This window comes from Alligator sinensis, unplaced genomic scaffold, assembly GCF_000455745.1.
Source record: "Alligator sinensis unplaced genomic scaffold, ASM45574v1 scaffold1057_1, whole genome shotgun sequence".
Classification (NCBI taxonomy): Eukaryota; Metazoa; Chordata; order Crocodylia; family Alligatoridae; genus Alligator; species Alligator sinensis.
Window position 1 is genome coordinate 27,409 of NW_005843672.1, and position 13,166 is coordinate 40,574.

General features: G+C 43.9%; 1 protein-coding gene across 2 annotated transcripts in view; it reads left to right on the plus strand.

Moving 5' to 3' along the window:
• The window catches only part of SNRPB2 (small nuclear ribonucleoprotein polypeptide B2), a 15,379-nt gene extending 10,048 nt beyond the window's left edge, over window positions 1–5,331 (plus strand). For both annotated transcript variants that reach the window (XM_006039064.3, XM_025195638.1), the window contains 3 exons: window positions 962–1,015; window positions 2,968–3,056; window positions 4,939–5,331. In XM_006039064.3, coding sequence (XP_006039126.1) covers window positions 962–1,015; window positions 2,968–3,056; window positions 4,939–5,098 — 303 coding nt within the window. In that variant the 3' untranslated portion in view covers window positions 5,099–5,331. The remainder of the gene's footprint in view (window positions 1–961; window positions 1,016–2,967; window positions 3,057–4,938) is intronic.
• The last annotated feature ends 7,835 nt before the right edge of the window (window positions 5,332–13,166 follow it).

A 13,166-nucleotide genomic window follows, 5' to 3' on the forward strand; every position in this document is an offset into this window, starting at 1 on the left:
AGAGACTTTTTAAAGACACCAGTCTTTAGCTTAAGGTGTGCAGACTGCTGATCATTATAGAGTACTCCCTGGCAGCTTTGGGACAGGTGGTTGACCATACAGTGCAATTTGCCATTGTTTCCAGTTGAGAGAAACTGTGTGAGGGGCAGGAGCAATGAATAGAAGTAGAAAGCATAGAATTTTTGCAGACACTGCTTCCTTATCATTGATGTCAGCTTTAAAAGTGCCTAAATGCCTTCACAATACTATACATCCATGTGTAAAAATGGTGACATGTCCCAATGATGTGATATGGTAAGTGGGAATGGGTTTGAAACACAAGACCTCTCCTTTAAGATGTGGTCTACATTAACAAGTGTGAGAACTTCTGTACCAAGGTCCACTGGGAAAAACTAAAGCTGTTTCTGCTTCATATGTGCGAGACTTGGTAAATAGAGCTATAGTTACTTTGGTTTAAAAGAAAGGAGAGGCATTTAAAGAATTCAAATCTGTATTTGCAAGTTTTTTGGGGGAGTATTTGAATTTGTCTGTAACTCGGATACAAAGCATTTAATGCTGCCTTAAAATTGTGATCCTTAAAATGCACACCAGTTTTCCAGGAAGCTAATAAAATACAGTGAGAGAGTAAATACTGATTTTTATTTATTTTTTAAATATGCTGACCCTAACATTCAGATTCACTATGACCTGACCAGTAGCTGTTTCCCAACAGTTTGCTTATGGGTAGGTTGCTTGGCTTTTTTAACCAAGCAGCTTCCTATTTGCTTCCAGCGAGTGTTCCACAAACCATGACTAATGTTTGGACCCTGCCCCCCCACCCCCCTTGCCATTGTAATGCTGTCTCAGATATCAAGAGATCTGAGCCGATGTTCAGATATTTCGCATAGCTTTCAATAAGAAAAAAAGATAAGTGTTGAATTTTGGTAAAACAGTATTCTTTCACTAATGTTTAATTTTGTAGGGAACAACACAGAACTCAACAAATGTCCAAGGGACTTCATCACAGAACCAGCAGGTAATTTTTGAAACTTTTCCTTATCAAAGAAAAGAGGCAAAATAAAACAAAAAAAATTAACTAATATTTCAGACTGTATGTACTATACATAGTTTTCCCCACTTTTGGTAGCATTTCTTCTGGGATACTAATACTAAACTGTACTAACATACAGTATTTATATGAATTCAATACAACTCCCCCTCAGTTATTAGATTCTATATGTAGAAAATTTCTTGGTAATTTTCCATGTATAGAATCTAACTATTGGAGGGCAGTCTTAAATTGGTCCTCACCAACCCTGGCATGGGGAAAACAGTGGTAGCAGAGCAGGTAGTGGAGGTCAGTTAGGGAGGCAATAAAGGAATGGGGCTGGGGCCAAGGCTGACCGGGAGAAGCAGGGTGTGCAGAGTGCGTAAGGGAGGCTGGGCAACAAGAGCAGCTCTGACCTGGGGCTGGGGCTCGTGGCCTGCTGCCTCATACTCTATTCCAAGATAAGGGGCTCCCCCCATGTTAAATTTGAGGAGGGGGGTGAGTTGGGAGAAACTTGTTTTGGAATCAAATAAATGTGATAGGTTTATTATTGGAGTTACATTGTATGTTTTAGTTTTAACTAATACAAGTGGCTTAAAATTTGGTGGACAGCAGATGGTGGAGGAAATAACCTTTGTTGCAGTTGACCCAACAGATTGCATGTTTTGTACACTTTCTGAATTTTATGTTCTGGGGTTATATTATCTTCATTATTCTCAGCTGCTAAGTGACCTTGAGAATAACCCTAAACAGTTTAGTCCAAATAGTTCTAACTCATGATTAGAAGGTGAGTAGGTCTGTCAGGCTGAGAATCTAGAGAGGCCAAAAAGTCTGTCATCGCAAGCAAGTTCTTCTGTCAGATGTAGGGATTGAGAATGGGATTTAGGTTTTGAGAATTGCTATCTACTATTGAGGATTATTTTTATATATCATATGCAGCATGGCCAAGAAAAAGTTAAACTATTTGCTTTGTCTGGAAAATGTTGAGCACCCCCCGCCCCCCGTCGCCCCCCTCAATTACTTAAAGTTATTTTTTTGACATGACGACAATTTAGTGTAAAGCAAGGGTCACCAGACTGTGGTATGAGTGCCATAAGTGGCATGTGTCAGATGACAGAGGGGGCAGACCACACAGCAGCAGGTAGGGCAGGGAGCAGAAAACAGCAGATCAAGCAAGAAGCACAGGGCAGGAAGTGGAAAGCAGAGGAGACTGGACAGGGTGCACTGAGTAAAGAGTAGAAAGAGCCGGAGGTTGGGGAGAGGAAAGGGATCAAAGTGCCACTTGGAGTTATGGGGCTAATTTTGTATGCCTGGCAAAAAGGTTGCCCCCAAGTGGTCTAGAGCAGCATTTCTCAACCCATGGGTTGTGACCCAGAAGCATGTCGCAAGTAAATATGAAAGGGTCGCAAACAAACTTTTAAAAATGGATTCTCCGTTAAAGGAGAAAAACGTGGGAAACTGTGGCTTTTCCCTGTGAAGGTCTGCTTGGGAGCCTCCGTGCCCCATACACTGAGACACTGGGTTGGGGGCACTGGGTGAGGGGCACTGGATTGGGACTGGCTAATATTTACAAATGGGTCCTGGTACAAAAAAAGTTGAGAACCACTGGTCTAGAGTACTGGGCTACTGTCAGTTGACTTTGTGTTTAGATATTTGTTTTAAATTTGGAATATCTACATATTTAGAATGAATGGCTTGGAAATAGTCATGTTCCTGGAAATGACTGTATATCTTAAAGATGTACTAATAGCGAAGCAAACCAACCAATTAAAAATGCATACTAAATGAACTATGTAGTTCAACCAAGAAGTAACTGGAGGTATTTTGAAGAACAGTAAAAGTTCATTAGCTCTTTAATTCTAACAGATGTTGCAAGTCGGAGGTCAGTAGCAGCCATCTATTTTAATTGTATATGCTCTAATTTTTTTTGTTTTTTCCAGGTGCCTGATAATCCACCAAACTATATACTCTTCCTTAATAACTTGCCCGAGGAGACAAATGAGATGATGCTATCCATGCTGTTTAATCAGTAAGTCATGTATAGAAAACAACGTTCCCTTCACCACTTCACATTGCATTTACAAACGCACATTTTTTCTCAGTACGTTAGGCAGTAGCTGGGGATAGGGGGATAGGTCTGTTCAGTGCTTGGCCATGCTGTTTAAACTAAAGTTAACTTTGATGGGTTTGACTTGGCCATGTGCCATTGTGAAATAGTTAATTTCATATACGTTGTTTATAGCCATTAGATGACACTCAGTTACCTGGTGATGAATTGAAGTTGATGACTTGAAGATAGTGCTGGATTTAGGCTTAAGCTACTGTTTAGGGCTTCACAATATGGGGGGCATCTAAATAAATAAAACCTGACTCAATATCAAGTTTTTATAATAATCAGTTGGTAAGTAAAGGAGATATGGGAAAATGACTCTCTAAACATGGACATTTTTGTTCTAATATGACAAAAATATACATACAGTGGATCATTTTTATTGTATAGGCACTGCTTAAGTTTACGGCACTGCTTGAAGATGAAAGATTTCACAATTGCAGGAAGTTTTAGAACTCTGACTAATTACTTTGCAGAGATCCAGTTAAACTCTTAGATTGTTTTGGCTTTTTTTTTTTTTTTACTTTAGATACAGTTCTTAGGGCAAGGGATGTGAAATGTGGTGTGACCTAGAGCTTTATTTTCACAAGCTTTGAAAACTGAGCTGCTGCTTGTAGTGTCCCATCCCTACTACCCCCCAATAAAAGGCTTCCTTTTCTTATAATATGCATCTCATACCCTGGTTAATCCTTTGTTTGACCTCTGAAATATATAGCTTTGGATATGAGGCAAACTGTTTCATATATTACTGCTGCTTTTTAAACATGGTTTAAACATGAGCAGTGAATACTATGTGTCACATTTTAATCTATCATCATGGCATTTTGAGGCTTCACTCATTGAAAAAAATGGGGAAAATGCATCTTGGGGTACTTCTAGGCTCCCTCTGCAAACTGAGGCTAATGCGTTTCTATTAGTCAGGTTACTTTTCCTTTGCTAGGCACTTAGGGGGGTTTGTTTGCTTTTTAAAAAAAGCATAATTCTGGCTCAGCTAAGAGTAGGCAGAAGATGTGTCCCTAATTCTGTCATACACTAGTTTAAATGATCTACAATCAGACACTTTTTCTGTTCAGTAACTCTTTTCCCCTACCCCTGAAACTTTCTCACATTTAAAAAAATATTAACAGCTGCATGAATTTGTTCCAGGTGTTCAAATTCATCTTGGGGTTGAAACTGAATTTGGAAAGTTTACGAAATTCAAGGATAACTACTAAAGCTATAAGCACCTAAATAGGGCTATAATCTACTACAGAAGTGATGCAACAGTTTTCTGCTTTAGGCAGAAAGCATCTCAAATCCTTGGATTTCAGTGGAGTCTCCCTTGCTTGGTCCCTGCCAAAACTGCCTAGAAAGCAAATGGAAGGTTTGTGTTATATCCAAAGCTGGAAGTGTTGGAGAGGAAAGCACCCCTCCCAAACTTCAGGTTTCATGGGGAGAGGATTCTCAAATGGAATTGCCATCTGATGAATTTTGTTTGCTCAGTAATTCTTTGCAAATATTCACCCCCAATAGAGAAATGACCCTGCAGCTTCATACTACAGACATGACAACTGCAGTGTGAGAAGCTTTTGATTATTTAACTTTCAGCAACTTCCTTCACATAACTTCTCACTTCTCAGATGAGAACTACTGCAGTATTTTTGTTCCTATTGGTTGACTGTTGTTTTAGTGAGCTTTTATAATAAATTTTAGCACCTAGCTGGGAGACTTCCTGTCAGGCATAGTGAATGTTCTTTTACTGATTTGGTTTTTTGTGTGTGTGTGTGTGTGTTTGTTTGTTTGTTTTTGTTTTCTTCAAAAGGTTTCCTGGCTTCAAAGAAGTACGCTTAGTGCCTGGGAGACATGACATTGCATTTGTGGAGTTTGAAAATGAGGGACAGGCCGGAGCTGCTCGTGATGCTCTCCAGGGGTTCAAGATCACTCCATCCCATGCCATGAAAATCACTTATGCTAAGAAATAACATCAGTGGACATTATTTAAAAGGACTTTTAGGGGGTGGTTTTTTGTTTTTTTTTAGTATCATACCTTGTTTTTGCCCAACTAAAGTGTCTTTATTTTTTTGAGGAAGAGTAAGGAGCCATTTGTTGTAAAGCTACAAGTAAGAGAGCTGTCAAATTTCTTTACATTTGATAGTAACTTTTTGTGTGCTAAAATTTTGTAAAATAAATGCAACTTTTATTTGTGTTTAAGCTATGATGGTGTTACTTGAATCTTTCTTACTGGATTGTTATATTTAACAGGGTTTTTTTTAAAGCAAATCTATGCCTAACTCCTTTAGTGGTGATCTGCTGTCCTAGGAAAGACCGTCAGAAGCTGCTGTATTTCAGACAAGAAAGATTAAGGTGGCAATGCCAAATACTGGTATATTCAGATTAAATGCAGCATCATTATTTATGATCTTTACAACTTGAAAAACAACTGTCTCTGTAGCCAGAGAAAGCAAAGTGTAAACCAACAGACTAGTTTTCCGGTGCCGTGGAGTAGCTTTAGATTAGAGAGTGAAGCATAATACTTATGTGGCTTGATCTCCTGGAGTCTTACCTAATAGAAAAGGGCTTGAGGTGGATGCAAAAGGCACACGGACAACATGGATAGTTCTCTTGTTCATCTTCTATTCTTGCATCCAGTGATCCTGGTGTTTTTAATGAGTGGTTTAGGGAACTCTCTTCTACAAAATTACTGCAGGGAAATGTGATGGTGTATGGCTTCTGTCCAGAGTAGGATTTAAATTAATTCAATTTTTTTCAAACTGCTTTGATTTAAAATTGGAAGTTGGAACAGAATGCTTTTCAATACATTTTTAGACCCTGCAGATAACTGCCGCTGTATGTCATGAGTTTTACTTTGGGGAATTAACTGGGACTTCGCAGACCCGTGTTTAATTCTTTGGTTTGCTTCAAACTTCCTGCAGGACCTGGTACAAATCACTTAATTCCTCTATACCTCAGTTCTGCATTGTAAAATGAGATTAATAGTTTGCAAGGAATTTTGGCATAAATATATGATGATATTGGGGCACTTCAGTTTTTATGCCTCTGGTACTTAAGCAGTTTTGATGTTAAAACTGTAAATCAGTAGGTCCTAACAAAGCTTAGGCTTTTTCTATACCAAGGAAATAATATAATCCAATTACATTATCGGTGAGACCTGCGCTGGACTGAAAATAATGCATCTTTTCCTGGGTCCTTTACCCTGGATAGTTTTTAAGTGAGGACATGCCAGTAGTAGATTTGTTTTCATCTGTTTCTACCATTCTCTGCAATCTACAGTAAACTCCCCTTACCCCCATGCTTGTAAAATATTTTGAACAAGGGAAAGATGCCGGGCTGTGACTTTTTCATGATTTATTTCTTTCCCTCGGGAAGACCGTTAGAATCGTAGTAACTGATGGCTAGATCAGAAAGTACATCAGAGACTAATCATGTTTGTTTTGATTTTAGCAAAATAGGTTTTGTGCAAAATGAGTCTTCCTGCTCCCAAAAGTAGAAAAAGTGTTATTTCTGAGCAAACCTCAGTGCTTTCTGGAGAATCTGATAATATTTCAGGGCAAAGTGCCTTTGTTTTTTTGTGTGTTTCTGATTTGATACTGGGTCCAGCTTGTAGTTCTTAAACTTTTTAGATCAGTGGACCACTATCAGCTGTCATGATCAGGGATCTGGATTTTCCATTTCCCTGCAGAAAAATGAAGTAAACCACAGATTTTCCCCCCCTTACTAGAGTAAAATGTGTACTTCTCATTTTAGCAGAGAAACCCACGGATTTTGTAGTTTTGCAGCAAGCCCTCTGCAGGCTGGCACAGTTCCAGCCAGCTGGGGGGAGCAGGAGCAGGGCGGTCAGGCAGGGGGTGCTGTGTGCATGTACATGCACATGGCCCCAGGCAGCCAGACAGCAGCTGCTGCAGGTAAGTGAGGTGGGTAAGTGCAAATAAGTAAGGTGAGGCTCCCATAGGGAGGGAGTTGGGCAGGGCTGGGACTAGAGCTGGGGATGTTGCCATGCTGGGCAGTTTGTAGAGCTTAGGGCCCAGGGCTGCAATGTGTGGCCTCGGAGCCTGGGCGTGGAACAGGACGAGGCCACGGGTAGCTTGTTTGGGGGCAAGGGATGGGGCCAGCTCCCTGCCACAGCATGCACTCCTGTGGGGCAGGGGAGACCTATGTCCCCTGGACTTCCTCTGCTCACGGGGAAGTGAGCACCCCCGCTGCCTCCCATGCACACAAGGGAAGTGTTGCTGGGGCAGCATGGAGCTTGCAGGGGCAAGCAGCTTTCCTGCACGTCCCCGTTGTGCCCTGCCATGCCAGGCCACACATGCTGCACTGTGGAGGCCCTGGGTGAGGGTAGCAGGGTGGGGAGCACAAGCCTGCAGCACGCCCCTGCCCCTGCACAGATCTGGGGGCATGGGTTCCCTCTGCCCCCTGGGAGGGTGTGCTTTGGCCAGGAGCCGGTCCCACTTGCGCCTCCGCTCACAGCAGGGCAGGGAGCTGGCTCCCTGCTCCTGCAGCAGCTGCCTTCTGTTGGGGACCTGGGTCCCTGGCCCTGTAACCCTGGCAGCTGGTGGCCCCCTCTGGCAGGGCTGATGGCAAGGGCATGGCATCTGTGGGTGATGGGCAAGGGGCACAACCAGGGCTGGGAGGCTGTGGGGTGAGAGGGGCACCTGTGTGAGGGGGACAAGAATGACGTTCACCAGTAGAGCTGGGGGGTGTTGTGGAGGAAGTGAGAGGCACCAGCGGGGAGGGGGGGGGAAAGCTGTGGGGGGCCTTTCATTTTAATTACAGATTTCGGGGTTTTATCAGAGAACTTGTGGTTGGTCTGTTTGTTTGTTTTAATCACAGTTGTAACTGAATGGGAACAGGGAGTATAGCCCAGTGAGATCCTAAACTGTGGTGATGAGTCATTGGGAAGTGGTTTGTGGAACTGCTGTACTGTGTAATGACAGAGCAAGTGCTATATAAAATGACAAGAGTTTTCCTTTTTAATGGTGCATGTTGGTCTTCAGAATATTCCTATTTCCCCATTGTCAGCCTCACATTGAGGGACTGCTGCCATTGATGGCATTTCCTAATATCTTTTAAAATTTTATTTTGGTGTATGAGAGTTAGAAAGTTCCATTTTATAATTGCTGCCCTAAGGCAACTGGTAGAGTACAAATCCAAGATGACTGGGGTTACTCTTCCACTGGCCTTCGTTTGTCTTTGCAGCCGGTGAGAAGTATGCCTTCTTCATCCATCTGCTCCATCATTGAGGTCTTTGTAGTGCTGGACTGCTTGTTATATGATACCTCACCTTTGGCCCTACCAGGAGTACAAGACTCCCAGCCATGTTGCTTTTGGGGTCATCAGTACTTCTTTACCTCATCAAGGTGGCAGTCCATGGAGAGGGGTACAGGTTATCTTTGCCACTGGATACAAGCTTCTCTGTGAAGATCCATGTGGCTGCTGATGAGTAACGGCCTTTTCACATAAAACAAGTCATGCACAGGCTTCTCCCACTGGATCCAACAATAACCAATCATCAATACCCATAACCTCTACCAAGTCCTGAGGCAGTGGAGGAGCGGGAACAGGGACAGATGAAGTGATTGCCTAGAGTCCCTGGTCACAGATCCACATGCAGGTGGTGGTTACCTGTTGGTCGCTTCATCCTTGGAATTGGACAGGAGGGTGATTTAGTAGCTATGATTGTGACGTGAGCAGTCCTTAGGATCCCCTCTGCTCGCCCCAAACAGGCCGTGTCGCTTTATTTTACCCAATTGGATAGCTGCTTCCAGGTGGATTGCTCAAATTACAATTGAAATGCAAATGTCCTTTGTGTCCTGGAATGTACGAACCCTACTGGATGATGACCCAAGCAGTGATAGACCTGGATGTAGAACAGCCATTGTATTGCAAGAGTTCTCGGGTGATGACATTTGATATTGCTGCTTTCAGCAAGACCAAACATGCAGATGAAAGCCATGTGAGGGAGGAGAGGGGTGGCTATTCATTCTTTTGGAGAGGGAAACTTGCAAACAGTGGGAATATATAGCATTAGTTTTGCCATTAAGAACCAAATTATCAGCTGAATGACCAAATCTCCTGTTGGCAGTAACGAGTGCCTCATGACTCAGCAAACAAGTTGTTGGTCAGTTGAGGGCAATGTCATCAGTGCAACTGCCCCAGCACTTCTTGCTGAGAGAGAACAGAGACAACAGTTTTATGCTGACCTTGATGAAATCCTATCATCCTGAAAGAGGATACAATCATTCTCCTTGGAGATTTCTATGCAAGAGTCAGCTGGGACGTTAACATGTGCAGGGGCACCATGGGGAAGGAAGGGGTGGGCAAGGTGATTTCCAATGGCATCCTCTTACTCAGTAAATATGCAGAGCATGACTTTTGTCATTACTAACACTATCTTCAGACAACGTGATGGATACAAAACAACATGGCAATACCCCTGCTTGAAGCAATGGAATCTGCTTGACTATGTCATCGTAAGAATGTGTGATCTAAAACAGGGGTCCCCAACCCCCAGGCTGTGGCCTGCTACCAGGCCACGAATGGTTGGCCACCAGACCGGAAGTGACCGCGGACCAGCAAACTGGACTGGAAGTGACCAGCATACTGCGGACCAGCAGCCAACCCTCTTTTATACTGAGTACATAAAAGGGTTGGCTGCCTGCCCGTTCATATCGCATGTGTTATGAGAGAAGCCAATGACTGCTGGACTGATCATTGCTTAGATCAACTGCATCTATTAGGGTTGTATTGAAACATTGAAAGCAACCCAAATCAGTCTGAATATGGTACAACTTCAAATGCCTTCAGGCCCCTAGACACTGCAAAGCCTTCCAAACTTATCTCGGCAAGAAACTCGCCCATTTTAGGATTGAAAATGATAACACATGTCAAGGAAGATTGGTAAGTTCTAAAGGAGACTGTCCATAAAGCTAAAACAAAATCGATTTGACTTTATCACCTGACCCCATTGGGACTGGTTTGATGAAAACAACGCTGAGATCAGTCATTCTTGATTGGAAGAGAGAAGCTTTCTGTGCCTGGCAAAACCATCCTATGTGTAGTCAGAAGCAGGGAACTTCTCAACAGGCTAAAGCTGAAGCCCAGAAGAAGATTTGAGGATTCCAAAAAAAAAAATGGAACAGAAGGTGAAAGAAATCCAACAATTTGACAATCATGACATGGAACTTCTTCAGTGTAATCAAGGCTGTGTATGGACAAAACTTTTGTGTACTCACCCTGCTTAAAACAGAAGATGGCAGTACACTCCTCAAAGATGGGTCCATCAAAAGCTGCCGGAAGGAGCAATACCAAAAGCTCCTAAACCGAGAGTCAACAGTGATTGATGAAGCCATCAAATTGATCCCGCAGCATCCAGTAAGTGAAGCATTTGCCAGTCCACCAACCTCTGAAGAGGTCCACCAGGTGATGACGAGACGGCTGAAGAACAACAAAGCATCTGGCCCTGATGGCATACCAGTGAAGGTCTTCAAAGTTGGTGGGGAAACTATGACAGCAAGAGTGTGTGGACCAACAAGCTCCACGCTTTCTCAGAATGTGGAACATGGAGGAAATTCCTGCTGACCTAAGGAATGCCAATATTGTCGCAATTTTTAAAAAGGGAGATAAGTCTGCCTGTGGAAACGGTTGAAGTATTGCCCTCCTCTCCATCGCTGGGAAGATCCTCACTCATTCTGCCTAACCGACTGCTTCTTCTTGCCAAGGAAATCCTTACGGAGTCTCAATGCAGCTTTAGACCATTGAGGCTCCATGTACCTGTTTTTTTGTTTTTGTTTTTTTTCCAGCCCAGCAGATCCAGGAAAAATGCCAAGAACAACACCAGGAACTGTATATGGCCTTTATTGATTTGACCAGAGCTTTTGACTCATAACAATGAGGCTCTATGAAAGATCTTATTAAAGTTCGGCTGCCCAGGGAAATTAATCACCATTCTAAGACTCGTTCATGACCAGATAATTGCCTCCATCCTATGCAGTGGCTCCGCTACAGAGGCCTTTGCCATTTGAACTGGTATCAGGCAAGGCTGTGTGAGCACACCAATTTTGGTTTCTATTTTTCTTGCAGTCAACAAGATTCTCATCTATGACCAACTGCCACATGGCACTGGCATCGAGTACAGGATGGATGGGGACCTCTTCAGTTGCTCCTGCTTCCATGCCAAAACCAAAGTTATTTTTGTGGAGCTTCAGTACACTGATTGTGCTGTCATTGCACATAAGGGGGAGGACCTACAAGCAGTACTTAATTGTTTCTCTCAAGCATACCAGTGCCTGGGACTGGCCCCTAACATCAGAAAAACAAAGGTGCTTCACTAGACTGCTCCAGGCTAGTCAACCTTTCCCCTTTTCCCTGGCAAAGACCCTTGTTGACGGCCAGGAGCTGGAGAACTTGGAATACTTTCCATACCTCAGCAGCCATCTCTCAAAGAAGGCCAACATCAAGGACATCCAGTATGGGATCTGATGTACTAGCTCTGCCTTTGGAAGGCTGAATTGTTGTGTGTTCAATGATCACAACATCTTGACTTGCACAAAGCTCCTACTATATAAGGCTGTGGCTTCTCTGTGGCTGTGAAGCTTGGGTGACCTACTGGGACCACCTGAAAAGCCTGGAACACCGTTACCAGCGCTACCTCCAGAAGATCTTTGCCATAAAGTGGGTGTATCATTGCACAAATGCCAGCGTCCTCACCGACGCTAACATCACCATTATGGAAGTGTTGATTATTCAACATCAGCTGCAGTGGACGGCACTGTGTGTGCATGCCTGATGCACATTTACCAAAACCAGCTGCTATACGCCCAACTCGGCCAAGGACAAAGGACTTGCAGGGGCCAGAGGATACTCTTCAAGGACACCCTCAAGGCAATCATTAAGTGTGGCATTGACATCAGAAATTGGGGAAAAACTGGCCTGGGACAGCTACATGGTGATACTTTGTGAGAGAAGTTGCATCTTACTTTGAGGAAAACTGTATTGCCTTGGAGGCAGAAAAATGACAAACTGAAGGAAAGGAAACAAGACTGAGAAATCTGTGGTCCAGCCCCTCCCTTTAACCATCACCTGTGGTGTTTGCCAGAGAGTCTGTGGCTCCAGGATCAGTCTTCTTAGCCATCAATGGACTCATCTACAACCCTTTACTTGACTTTTCTGGGAGTGATAATCCTCGACTGGGAGGGATCACTGACGCCAAGGGTTACATATGAACTATGCTTGCTGTTAACATTTGAGTGCCTTCATTCCTCTTGTTTTGTACTTTAAAGGAGAGGACATTGTTGTAGGTTCTGCAGTTCTGACATTGGACTTCAGCACCTTCATGTATGGATTAGAGGTGGACCGATACATTGGGTGGGACGGGGCATGGGACAGAGCTGCACCTTGTCGGGGGCAGTGGTAGTTCTGAAAGCGGGGCTACGGGGCCTACGGCGAAATTTGGGGTGGCTGCAGCCCTCTTCCTGAGTCTAGCCACTGCCAACAAGAGCCTGGTGCAGCCCCAGCTCCAACCCACAGCTGCAGCCTGCCTGCCCCACCCTGCACAGATCCAGGGGTACACACCCCTCCCCTTCCGGGGTGCATGCAGCAGAAGTAGCTGCCCCTCACCCCATGACGAGCTGTGGCTCCATCCTGCTCTCACCCCACCCCGGCTGGGCAGTGCCTGCCCCTGCCCCTTCCCTCCCTGTCCAGCACAACAGACTTACGAGTTGCATGTGGCTGTACTGGCAATCAGATCAGTATCGGCCAATATGTCACCTTAAAAATCAGCTACCGGTATTGGCCCCCAAAATCTCTATCTCTGCACCCCTAGTACGCATTGGAACCTTCCATATGCTCTGGAATTTTGGACCACTTCATTGTGCATGCTTGATTTAGACAGGGGTTATCTTTTTGGAGGTTGTTCCGAATAGCAACCAGATACAAAGTTAGCTTGTAAGGCAAAGTGAGTGTCAATAGGCTGGACCAACTAGAAAGGATGTAATTAACCTAATTGTAATGTAATGAGGGCACTGGGGTGGCATT